Source organism: Leucoraja erinacea, chromosome 14, assembly GCF_028641065.1.
Source record: "Leucoraja erinacea ecotype New England chromosome 14, Leri_hhj_1, whole genome shotgun sequence".
Classification (NCBI taxonomy): domain Eukaryota; kingdom Metazoa; phylum Chordata; class Chondrichthyes; order Rajiformes; family Rajidae; genus Leucoraja; species Leucoraja erinaceus.
In genome coordinates this window covers 19,132,848-19,145,433 of record NC_073390.1, presented here as the reverse complement: position 1 = coordinate 19,145,433, position 12,586 = coordinate 19,132,848, and the positions used below count along the sequence as shown (strand labels likewise).

At 43.1% G+C, this 12,586-nt stretch overlaps 1 protein-coding gene across 1 annotated transcript in view; it reads left to right on the top strand.

Annotated features, from left to right (window-relative positions):
* The window catches only part of hltf (helicase-like transcription factor), a 50,844-nt gene that overhangs the window by 16,219 nt on the left and 22,039 nt on the right, over positions 1-12,586 (top strand). Inside the window, 7 exon segments of the mRNA XM_055645704.1 lie at positions 1,276-1,467; positions 2,834-2,917; positions 3,592-3,679; positions 8,385-8,478; positions 8,869-8,948; positions 9,801-9,869; positions 10,249-10,353. Of these exon segments, the coding sequence (XP_055501679.1) occupies positions 1,276-1,467; positions 2,834-2,917; positions 3,592-3,679; positions 8,385-8,478; positions 8,869-8,948; positions 9,801-9,869; positions 10,249-10,353 (712 nt within the window).

The window sequence follows — 12,586 nt, the reverse complement described above, 5'->3', positions numbered from 1 at the left end:
GGAACCCTTCTTCAGACTGAAAGTAGAGTAGGTGGAGGATACTGGGGTTAGGAAAAGGCTAGAAAAGGCTTTTCATTGGTATCATTTAAAAATAAATTGGATAGGCATATGGATGAGAAGGGAATGGAGGGTTATGGTATGAGTGCAGGCAGGTGGGACTAAGGGGAAAAAAATTTGTTCGGCACGGACTTGTAGGGCCGAGATGGCCTGTTTCCGTGCTGTAATTGTTATATGGTTATATGGTTATAGAACAAAACAGAGCATTGTCCATCCCAGTAACCTAAATAATGGCTGCTGCAAAACTTACCCTGTCCCCGCGCAAGCCCTGTGTCACCGTCCTCCAATTGATCAGTGTTGCCAATTTACTGCGCACACATTTACCCATGACATTACTGACCCACATGCACGGATGTTGACTCTTCAGAACAGTTTATCTTGGTCTTAAATAATTGCTTTTATGGAATTGGGCCCAATTTTTGACTCGTGGCCCACCACAGTGATTAATGTTGACCCAGATTTTTGTTCCCTGACGAAAATCTTTTACTTTGACAAAGATTTTTGTATCTTCTGTAGCTCTGGTCAAGGTTCCAGAGGTTTGGAGGGTAGCCAATATTGTTCCTTCAATGAAGATGGGAAATAAGGCCTTGCATCAGTGGCAGGGTAGCTGTTGCAGAGGATTCTTAGATATAGGATTTACATTTGGAAAATAATGGATTAATTAGGGAGAGTCAGCATGACTTTGTGCCGAGTCGAACTTGATTGTGTTTTTGAGAGTATAATGAAGGTGATTGATGAGGTTAGGGCAGTGGATGCTGTCTACCCGGACCTTTGGAAGGTATTTGACTTCACCCTCTGACTAGAGAAATCCCTCCTCATCTCCTTTCTAAAGGCACGTCCTTTTATTCTGAGGCTATGCCATAAGTTCATGTTATAAGGTATAGGAACAGAATTAGGCTATTCGGCTCATTCAATCATAGTTGATGAAGATAGGCACAGAGTGCTGGAGCAACTCAGTGGGTCAGATCATAAAATATGGCAATGATTTGGGTGTGTCAGAGTCTCTAGGTCAGAGGTCTCGCTCTCTAAAGCAGAGGCAAGAACCAACTTTTTTTGCCAAAGCAAACGTTTTCCACTGTTCTTTGGTACAAGTGATTTGTGTTCTAAACTAAGCTAAACTGTGTTCGGCTGTTTGATTTACACGTCAGTGGAAACTGCCCTTGAAGCACCTTCTTCCAGCATGTGAGGTTACAGTGTTTGGACGGTTTTCGTTGGCAGGCAGTCCTCACACCGTTGCTGCCTCACCAGAAGCAGGCGTTGGCCTGGATGATACTGAGGGAGAACAATACTGACCTCCCCCCGTTCTGGGAGCAGAGGAGTAACATGTACTACAACCTGCTGACAAACTTTGCCGAGCGCGAGAGACCCGAAAATGTTCGCGGGGGCATCCTGGCCGATGACATGGGCCTGGTAAGAGACCGTTCCTCTATCTATATCGCCCTGTATTACCTCATCTTGTAGAACCCTTATTCATATCATCCTTATCACATTGCATCAACTTATCACCCATATCACATTATATCACCTTAGTAGCTGTATCGTCTATATCACCCTGAATTCCCTGTATATCCCTGTATCACCCAAATCACTCCGTATCCCCCGTTTCACCCATATTGCCTTGTATCAGCTTATCACCCATAACTGGTGTATTCCGGTGGTGCCCATTACTTATTCAAAGGTTAAAATGTTCTCCCTTTACTATCTCATGTGAAAGTACACCAAGGCTGTTTTTTTTTTTAATATGCAAGAAGGAACTGCAGATGCTGGTTTTGTTTGTTTATTTGTTTGTTTATTTTTTAATTTGTATGTTTGTTTATTTGTTCCGAACAAGTAAAGACATAAATAGGAATAAATAACAACAACAAAATCGAAATAGTCAAACAATTGGACATTCCAGGCAATATTTGCAAAGCAATGAAAAGCATAAAGCAAAATTTAAATGTCCAACACTTTTTCTTTACAAGCTCGAAAAGGAGTGAGAAGAAGAATAACTTATTTAATCTCACCCCTTCTCCCTAAACTCTTCTTCCATATTTAATAATGAATTAATTAATAATAATAATACCCCAGACAATTTTTAGAGATGCATACAGGCATATATATACATACAACTGATATACACATACAAGTGATATGTATGAAGTAACCAAAAACATAAATTAATAATAAATAAAATAATAATAAACACCTGTTTGTCAACCATCCCCTTCATCCCTGTATCTTGTGAAAAAAAGTTTTTTGTATGTCATTTTGAACTGGTTCATATTTGGACATTGCTTTAACTCCACATTCAAACTGTTCCACAATTCTACTCCACAGACCGAAATACAAAATGTTTTTCTGGTCGTGCGGACTCTTTGTACCTTAAAATTAAATATTCTTCTTTAAACCAAGATAGACACAAAAAGCCGGAGTAACACAGCGGGACAGGCAGCATCTCTGGAGAGAAGGAATGCCTGACGTTTCGGGTCGAGACCCTTCTTCAGACTGCTGAAAAAGGGTCTCAACCCGAAATGTCACCCATTCCTTCTCTCCAGAGATGCTGCCTGTCCCACTCAGATTTTTGTGTCTATCTTCTCTTTTAATATATTTGGAATTGGGGCAGGGATAACAGTACAATCTTGTTTCCCATTCACAAAACGCTGCTTACACACAATCCACAATGTGCTTGCTGCTGCAAGTAAGATCTGAATTGCTCAGGTGTCGGTTCATATGACAGTTAAACTCTTGACTCTTCTAATCTCACAATAAGGATACTGCTTTGTATTTTTTCTAGGGAAAAACACTGTCGACCATTGCGGTAATCCTCAGCAACCATCACCGTGGAAAGCCGCTTCCTATTGAAAAATATACAACGGAGGTAGGACTTTATCCCGATGTATTCCATTGGGTTGAATTTGGGCCACAATGATTATTACTGAAGAGATGTCACTATGCAATGGGTATTAATGGTCAAATAATTTTAATAGATAGTAAATAGATGAATAACTGATATTGTTCTTTTACAATGGCCCCATGCATTATTGTCTATTGCCTGTGCCACAGTGCTGCCCCTATTTTAAGTCACTAGTTACAAGAAATTAAGTTAGAGTGGCTCAGCTGGTGAAGTTGCTGCCTCACAGCGCCAGAGATCCAGTTCGATCCTGGGTGCTGTCTGTGTGGAGTTTGCACGATCTCCCTGGGTTTCCTCCGGTTGCTCTGGTTTCCTTCCATATCCCAAAGGCGCGTAGGTTTGTATGTTAATTACGTCTAATGTGTGGGGAGTGAATGAGAAAGTGGGATAGCATTGAATTAGTGTGAACGGGTGATCGATGGTCGGCATGGACTCAGTGGGCTGAAGGGTCTGTTCCCATGGTGTAAGTCTAAAGTATCGTGAGGCCTAAACTACATTGTACTCCTTGTGTTAATACTAAGCTCATGAACTACAAATCTGTAGTTCCAGGACAACCTAACTTTGTGGTGTTGTAAAACTTTTAGCTACCAGGATAAACCTTGAAAATAATAAACATTGGCTTTCCATCCTCCCAAATGTAGGAATTATCTGGCTACATGGAAATGACGGGAAAGACTTGCACAGAAAGGTCCAACAAGGCACCATCCAGTACTTCTGAAGTACAATCTGGTAAATGCTTCGTCCTTTCAGTATGATCAATGAACATGGATTTTAGCAAACAACAGGCTACCATTAGGATAACCTAATTTTATTGTGTGGTAAAATCTGTAGCTAGCAGGAGGCTTGGTAGGCCTGAGTTGGTAGGCCTAATAGCTTGGTAGACCTGGGTTGAGTTGTAAAATGTAATACTTCTTATCATTTCTACCATTGAAAATTGCAACTTTGCTTTTTGATGTATTTATTTTAAAAGTTATACGTGTGAGTGACTTTATTTCATCTGACTGTGTTGTTCTATACCAAGAGATACAATTTCATTTCCATGGCAACCCTTCTTCCACCAACTCTTTCCAACACCTTAGCTCCACAAGTGGCAAGTTTTAATGTATGAGCGTAACTTGGCTGGGGGTTGGTGGTGTCGAAGGCAAATTGATCACATTGTGGTATGAGCCTGTCACATCCGTCCTTTTAATTTGCTTCTAATTATTTTAGAGTTTAGGATTATTCCTTATTGTGGATTCACTTTGACACCTATCCAGCTTGTTCATTTTCAGAGTCTAGTTTAGTTACAGATTCAAGTTACAGTTTGGAAACAGGACCTTCGGCCCACTGAGTCCATGCTGACCTGTGATCACCTTGTACACCAGCACTTTCCTACACACTAGGGACAATTTACAATCTTTACTGAAGCCAATTAACCTACAAGCCTGTACGCCTGCGGAACACCTGGGCAAAACCCAAGCAGTCACGTGGAGAACGTACAGACAGCACACCCATAGTTGCGATCGAACCCGGGTCTCTGGCGCTGTAAAGCAGCAACTCTACCGCTGCACCACCATGTCGACCCGAGTTACAGAGACATCCAGCATGGAAACAGGCCCTTTGACCCAACCTTGTCCATTTTGCACAAGACGCCCCATCCAAGGTTGTCTCAATTGTTTGTGCCTGGCCTATATCCCTCTAAACTTTTCCTGTCCACGTACCTGTCCGAATGTCTTTTAAATGTTGTTATTGTACCAGCCCCAATCACATCCTTTGACGGCTTGTTCCATATACTCTCCCCACTCTGTGTTAAAATGTTGTCCCGCTGGTTCCTATTAAATCTTTCAACTCTCATTTTAAACCTATGTCCTTTAGTTTTTGACTCCCCTATCCTGGGAAAAAGATTCTGTACATTCCGCTTATCTTTCCCCAGCACAACTTCTCCCTAGAGCTCACGTCCTTGAGTCCTGTGAACATCCTTGTAAATCTTTGCGCACTTCCTAGCTTAATGTCATATTTCCTACAGCAGGATGACCAAAACAGAACACAATACTCCGTGTGATCTCACCACCATAAGGTCCCCGCTCTATACCCAGTTCCCTGACGAATGAAGCCAGCATGGCAAAAGACTTCTTCACCACCCAATCTACCTGCAACAACACTTTAGTGGAACTATGTACCTCTTAGATCCCACTGCGACGACCTAATCCGCGAGTTAAGAAGAGTGTCTTCGACCTTCAAGCTCAAGGGCACTCGCCTGGAAAACCACGAGCTGGATCGACCGACCACACCACCACACCACCACACCACCACCACACACCCACACACCCACACACCCACACACCGCAAAGGTGGGGGGTGGTCAGGGAAAGCGGGGAAGCGCTGTCTGAAATTCACACCCACGATGAAGAGGAAGGTAAAAGATGGCTGCACAGTGTACGGTAAGTCCTTTAGAGCGCGCGGAGGGGGTGGGGGGGGAGAGAGGGTGAGAAGGAGTGGAGACACTTTTAAGAAGTTTAATAAAGTTTAGCGGGCATTTTACCTACCAGTCAGTTTTCCTTGGTCCTGAAAACTCAATGAGCCAATCAAAATGCCCGGTCAGTGAAGGAGATTGCATAGGGCTGCCCTCGACTGCCTATAACTAAATAGCAACCCCACTGCACTGTGAGTTAAAAAGAACCATGAAATTTTACTCGTGGAAAATTTTTCAACATGCTGAAAAGTTTTCTGCGACCTAGCAAATCATAGGTCCTCCTAGGACCACGTGTCGACCATGCTGCGAGTTTGAGTCGAGGGCAAACTCTTCTGAACTCGCGGATTAGGCACCGCAGTGGGACAGGCCCTTTAGTCAACCGTCGGCCCACCGATCAAGATCCCACTAATTCTTGATAACCATCTTCGCTGTCTACAATATCGCCCATTTTAGTGTTATCTGCAAACTTACAATCATGCCTTGCACATTCTCATCCAAATCGTGAGTATAGATAGCAACAGCAATGGACCAGCTCTGACCCCTGAGGCACACCACTAGTCACAAGCCTCCAGTCCAAAAATCAATCTTCCACCACCATCCTGTTTTCTACCACAAAGACAATGCTATATCTAGCAATGTTACAAAATTTTGAGATTTAAAAAATCAAGTCTGCAATTTATCCCATCAGATAAAGCATAACAATAAGTTTAATTTGACACCTAATTCACTTTCATATCTCAAGTATTTAAAAAGTTATGGCCATTTTCATACTCGGAAATTAGCATCTTCCCTATTGATTTTCTATGGACATAACAAAAAAGTTGTGATCATGGACAGTCAAAAGCCTATAACCTTCTTAAAAATTAAGAGAACTGAATGAAATTTTCAGTTATCATAGATTGAACCATTCTGAAACAAATATAAAATAATCTTACTTGGATGACCTGAAATTAAAGCATATAATTAGTTAGTTACCCAATTGTAGCTAATTTCAAACTTCAATTACTAGATCTAAACATCTATCCATTTCTTAATAAATGATTAACATTTTTAAATAGCCTAAGTATCCAAATAATATTCACAAATAATTCACAATAAAACATGATTTTTAAATCTCATTTACATCAATTTATAGGCCAAATGGAAGGAATTTAGTGTTCAATTGCTGTAAATTAAAGTCCATTTTAAATCGGCTTTCTAGTGGGATCCTGTGAACGCGCTGGTTTAGAACGTTCACATTGCGCTGGATTTGTGCCCTCAAATGCCCAGAAAAATACTGCGGGATATAAAGAGCCCAAAATGAGCTACTCGCTATAGAAAACTTTATTTACAGGGCTCTTAAGAAGCCCCTTTTAATGTAAAAATAAGGTACATACCTTTAATTGTTTGCTTTATAAAACCCTGGGGCTGCGAGAGGTCGCGGGTTGAGAGAGTGATTTTTAAACTACTATAACTATTATACAAGGCCATAAAAACTAATAATACCTTTTGCGACGGGGTCTTTCAGTGATTTTCCGTTAATGATTTACTAGGCTGAACATTTTCGATTGCAACAGCCTAGTAAAAATCGCGTTTTAAACCCGCCCCCTCTAAACAGCGCCAAAATCGCGCACACGGGGTGGGGCAGATTCTCAACCACGATTCAGGTAGGTTTTGTAACATACTTACTATATCCAGTTAGCTAGCTCTCTCTGGATTCCTGATTGCTCAGCACTTTAATTCCCTCTCCCATTCCCAATCTGACCTTTTTGTCCTGGGCCTCCTCCATTGTCAGAGTGAGGCCCAGTGCAAATTGGAGGAACAGCACCTCATATTTTGCTTAGGTGTCTTACACCCCAGCGATATGAACATTGACTTCTCTAACTTCAAATAGCCCTTGCCTTTCCTCTATCTCCATCCCCTCCCCCTTCCCAGTTCTCCCACCAGTCTTACTGTCTCCGACTACATTCTATCTCTGTCCCGCCCACTCCCCTGACATTGGTCTGAAGAAGGGTCTCAACCTGAAACGTCCCCCTTATTCCTTCCCTCCAGAGATGCTGCCTGTCCTGCTGAGTTACTCCAGTTTCCTGTGTCTATCTCCCTAGATTCCATGCAGTCCAACCTTCTAGAGCAGCTTACCATGTTGAACCTTGTCAAAAACCTTGATGAAGTCTATATACCTTAGACAATGTCTACGGCACTGCCTTCATTAACTTTCTTGGTTGCTTTTTCAAAATCCTCTATCAAAATTGTGACACATGATCTTTCACCTACAAAACCATGCTGACTTTCCCTAATCAAACCCTATCTTTACAGATGCATGTATATCTTATACCTCAAAGAATCCTCTCCAGTAACTTTCCTGCCACAGGTATTAGGCTTGCTCATCTATAGGTCTCTTCTTTAAGAGCACAATATTAGCCACATTCTAGTCATCAGATGGCCCTCGGGTTCCTATTAAATCTTCCTACTCTCACCTTAAACGTATGCCCTCTAGTTCTTGATATCCCCACAGTCCGAGACAGACACTGCATGCTATCTTCCTATGGGCCTCGCTATTTTTGGACAGCAGAGGGCGGCACAGTGGCGCAGCAGTAGAGTCGCTGCCTCACAACACCAGAGACCCAGGTTCGATCCTGACCTCGGGTGCTGTTTGTATGGAGTTTATACGTTCTCCCTGTATCCGAGTGGGTTTTCTCCGGGTTCTCTGCTTTCCTCCCACTTCCATAGACGTGCAGGTTTAGAGGTTAATCGACTTCCATAAATTCTCCTTGATGTGTAGGATAGAAATAGTGTACGGGTGATCACTGGTCAGCATGGACTCAGTGGGCCGAAGGGCCTGTTTCCACGCTGTATCTCTAAACTAAACAAAAAAAAACCTAAAACTCTGTTGTGGTTTAATGTCTCTGAACATTCCACCCCCCCCCCCCCCCCCTCCCAAAAATAAAGAATTGTTAAGCATCCATCCATTCACTAATCCTTTTCACTAATGCTGCTTTATAGATGCTGACAACAGAGAAAAGGTCTCTACGATCGATACCACAGGAAACGTTGGTTCCTCAGGATTCGATATATTCACTTCATCACATCCTAAAAGGTAATGAGTTGTAACGTAAACATGCATTGTTTCATCTTGTTACTCATTCCTGCCTGTTATTGTTAATTTGCATCATTTTCATTTATTGCTTAAAGCATGGAAACAGGCCCTTCGGCCCACCTAGTCCATGCCGACCGAGATGCCCCATCTAAACTAGTTCTATTGGCTTGCATTTGGTCCTTATCCCTCTAAGCCTTTCATATCCATGTACCTCGTTTAGTACATACAATGTCTACATTTTGAAATCACTTCATAAACGCTAATGGGCTTTGGATATACTAAGGTTAAAAGGGGCTATATAACAACATTTATCTTTTCACTAAGATTTTTAAAATAAAATTTCCTGCTGTTACTGTGCTTATATTTTATAAACAATACATTACTCTGTAGGAAGAAAGCGGAGAACATTAAGTACACTTACAGCAGCGACTCTGAGAAGGATGAAGAATCTCCCCCTATACCGAAAAAAGGCAAGTGTATGTATCATTAGAAGACCTCATCAATAAAAGTCATTCATCTCAATCTTGTTTTTCACTAAACTACCTAAAGCATTATTTGGCGATACAAGGGACTGCAGATGCTGGGACCTTGAGTAAAAAGACAAAGTGCTGGATGAATTCAGTGTGTCAGGCAGCATCTGTGGAGGAAAATGGACAAACTGTCTTGATCTAGAAACGTTATCTATCCATTTCCCTCCACGGATGCTGCCTTGCCAACTGAGTTCATCCAGCAGGTAGACACAAAATGCTGGAGTAAATCAGTAAGTCAGGCAGCATCTTTGGAGAAAAGGCATACGTGACTTTTCAGGTCGAGACCTTTCTTCAGACCCTCTTTAGTTCCTCCAGCAGTTTGCACAATCTGGTCATTTTCCAGTTTCTGTTTGCAAAGAGGCAGCTGGTGTGTTTGTAGAAACCAGGAACCACAGATGCTGGTGAATATACAAAGTGCTGGTGTACATCAGTGCGTCAGGCAGCATCTCCAGAGAACATGGATAGGCGACGTTCCGTGTCGAGACCCTTCCTCGGACTCTATTAAAAAGCTCTACGTCATGGATGGCCCGCAACTCGTGAAGGTGGGGGCAGAAGGGTCAAAGGTAAGGCCTCTGTTGAGGACCCAAAACTTTGCCTATCCATGTTGTCCAGAAATGCTGCCTGAGCCGCTGAGTTACTCCAGCACTTGAGTCCAGTTGTTGTGTCTCCAGTTTTAAGCGCAAGGGCACTTAATTGGCTGTGACATTGGGTGGGTGGGTGGATGTTGTGGTGAAGGCGATATTTAAAGGCAGGAATCTCTTGAAAACTGACCAGGTTATCATTGCTTTGCAGTGAAAGCGCGAGCAAGAGGTACGACGGTTAAGGAAACGGAATGGAAGCCGCCAAACACTGGGAAAAAGGGTAAGCCGGGAACAAAACACACACAGTAGCAAGAATACGAGTTTATTTTGAAAATAGATACAAAATGCTGGAGTACATCAGTCGGTCAGGCAGCATCTCTGGAGAAATGTAATAGGCGATATTTTTTGGGTTGAGACCCTTCTTCAGACTGGGAGTCAGGGGAGAGGGAAACTAGAGACATGAAAAGGTTCAGAACAAATCAGAGCCTAAAGAAAGATCCCGGCCCTTAACATCACCTATCGACGTCCTCCAGAGATATTGCCTGACCCACTGAGTTACTTCAGCACTTCGTATGCTAACCTTGTAGATTTGAACTTTTTGCGAGAAGATAAATGGTGACAATGAAGAAACTCATTTGATAAAATCTCTTTCAATGCAGCTGTTACCGAAGGTGAATCGCGCTTCAGGTGTGGCATCGTGGAGGACGTTGAATTTACCACCGCACTTGGTGGCAAAGTTTCCACCTCAAAAAAGATGAAGAAAGGTAAAAATTTAGACCATCTCTTCAGACTTTAGTGATACAGCGTGGAAACAGACCCTTCAATCCAATTGGCACACACCAGCCAACATACGTATCTCATTTACAATAGTCTCGCCTGCCTGCATTTGGGCCATTTCCCTCTGAACGTACTTGTCTAATTGTTTCTTAAACGTTGCGATAGTACCTGCCTTAAGTACCACCCCTGGCAGTTTGTTCCATACTGCCACCACTCTGTGTGGAAAAAGCTACCCCTCAGATTCTTATTAAATCTTTCCTCCCCTCATCTTAAACCTATGTCTTCTGGTTCTCGATTTCCCCCTACTCTGGGTAAGGGACTCTGTGCGTCTACCCGATCTATTCCTCTCATGATTTTATCCACCTCTATTGGATCATCCAGCAGTCCCAGCCTGCTTAATCTTTCCCTCTAGCTCAGACCCTCGAGTACTGGCAAATCCTCGTTACACCCACTGTGAAAAAAAAACATGCCTCGCGCACCTCCTTTAAACTTTGCCCCTCTGTCCTTACAGCTATGCCCTCTAGTATTTGATTTTTCCATCCCAGGAAAATAATGCTGAACATATAGAACTTCTCCCGCAAGCTGTTGGGGTTAATCACACAGCCCTGTGGTTTCACCATTAGTCAATAATATCTTTGTCAAGTGCCTACCCAGTTGTTTGTGCACGTTCATAATGCTTCAACTATGCCTTAAAGCTGAGAACTTTCACAATCTGATCTTCGGCTAGCTAAAATTTAAAAGACATTTGGACAGGTACATGGATAGGATAATTTTAAAGGGATTTGGGCCACATGCAGGCAGCTGGACTAAGGGACTAGTGTAGATGGGGCATCTTGGTCGGCATGGGCAAGTTGGGCCGAAGGGCTTGTTTTTTTGCTGTATGATTCTAACCAGCCCTGTTCACTTCTCCTCCGAGATTTGTTCCCATCCCATTACAACCTTTGCTGCTTCATTTAATATTCTCGATCAAATAGGTAAAATTCTAGTCACAAACTTGACTGAAGAAAATGAACATGCATTAATGGTATTGCCTTTAGATGGTGCTGGTGAAGCATGAGCGAGTGCCATAATCTAATATTTCACAAGAGAGATGTGGGAATATTGCTTCAGAACTGTAGATTAAAGGGAACTAAATGCCTTATGCTTTCTCATGGCAGAGGAGGAGGCCATTGGCCCCTTGAGCCATGCCAGCTCCCTCGGGCAAAATACCCTAGTCCCATTCCGCCTCTCGATCTCCTTGTAGCCTTGTGCCTAATTCTCATTCACGTTCTATCAATTCCCCTTTGATTTTATTTCTCACCCACCTACGCAAAAGAGCAATTCGTAGTAAGTAGTTAACAGATCAGTGTATCTTTGACAGACACAAAGTGCTGGAGCAACTCAGTGGCTCAGGCAGCATCTCTGGAGAAAAGGAACAGGTGACATTTTGGGTCGGAACCCTTCTTCAGAGTGAAAGTATAGCAGCAGAGGGCAGTGGCGGTTGCAAAAGGCCTGAACAAATCCGGGCCGGTAACAGATGACCAAGCAATGGCCCATTGTTGGCTGGGGAAGAGATTATAACGAAGGGATGCAAGGATGCGAACAGTGGAACTAGTAGAACGACTAAGGTGGGGGTGGGGAGGGTGAGAGAGGGAATGCAGGGGTTACTGGAAATTGGAGAAATCAATGTTCATACCACTGGGTTGTAAGCTGCACAAGTGAAATATGAGGTGCTGTTCCTCCAATTTGTGTTTGGCCTCACTCTGGTGTGGAGGAGGCCCAGGACAGAAAGGTCAGTGCGGGGATGGAAAGTTGGCTTAAAATGATTGGCAATCGAGAGAGGAAACTGGAGCACCTGGAGAAGGCCCACGCGGTCACAGGGAGAACGTACAAACTCCGCACAGACGGCACCCGAGGTCAGTATTGAACTCTGACCCCTGGAGCTGTAGGGCACTACCTGTCATATCAGCATGCTGCTCTGGGCACTGAGCCGATTGGAAACATGGGGTAAATGTTTAGAATCGGTTATCAAAGAACAAGTATAAGAAGGTGATTAGGGGATAGTCAAATGGGGAATTGGGAAGGAATACAAAGAGCACAATGTTTGTGATGTCTTGTTGTGTTTGACAGCACTGGGCCTGTGCTCGCTGCAGTTTAGAAGGATGAGGGGGGGACCTTATTGAAACTACCGAATAGTGAAAGGCCTGGATAGAATGGATGTGCAGAGGATATTTCCACTAA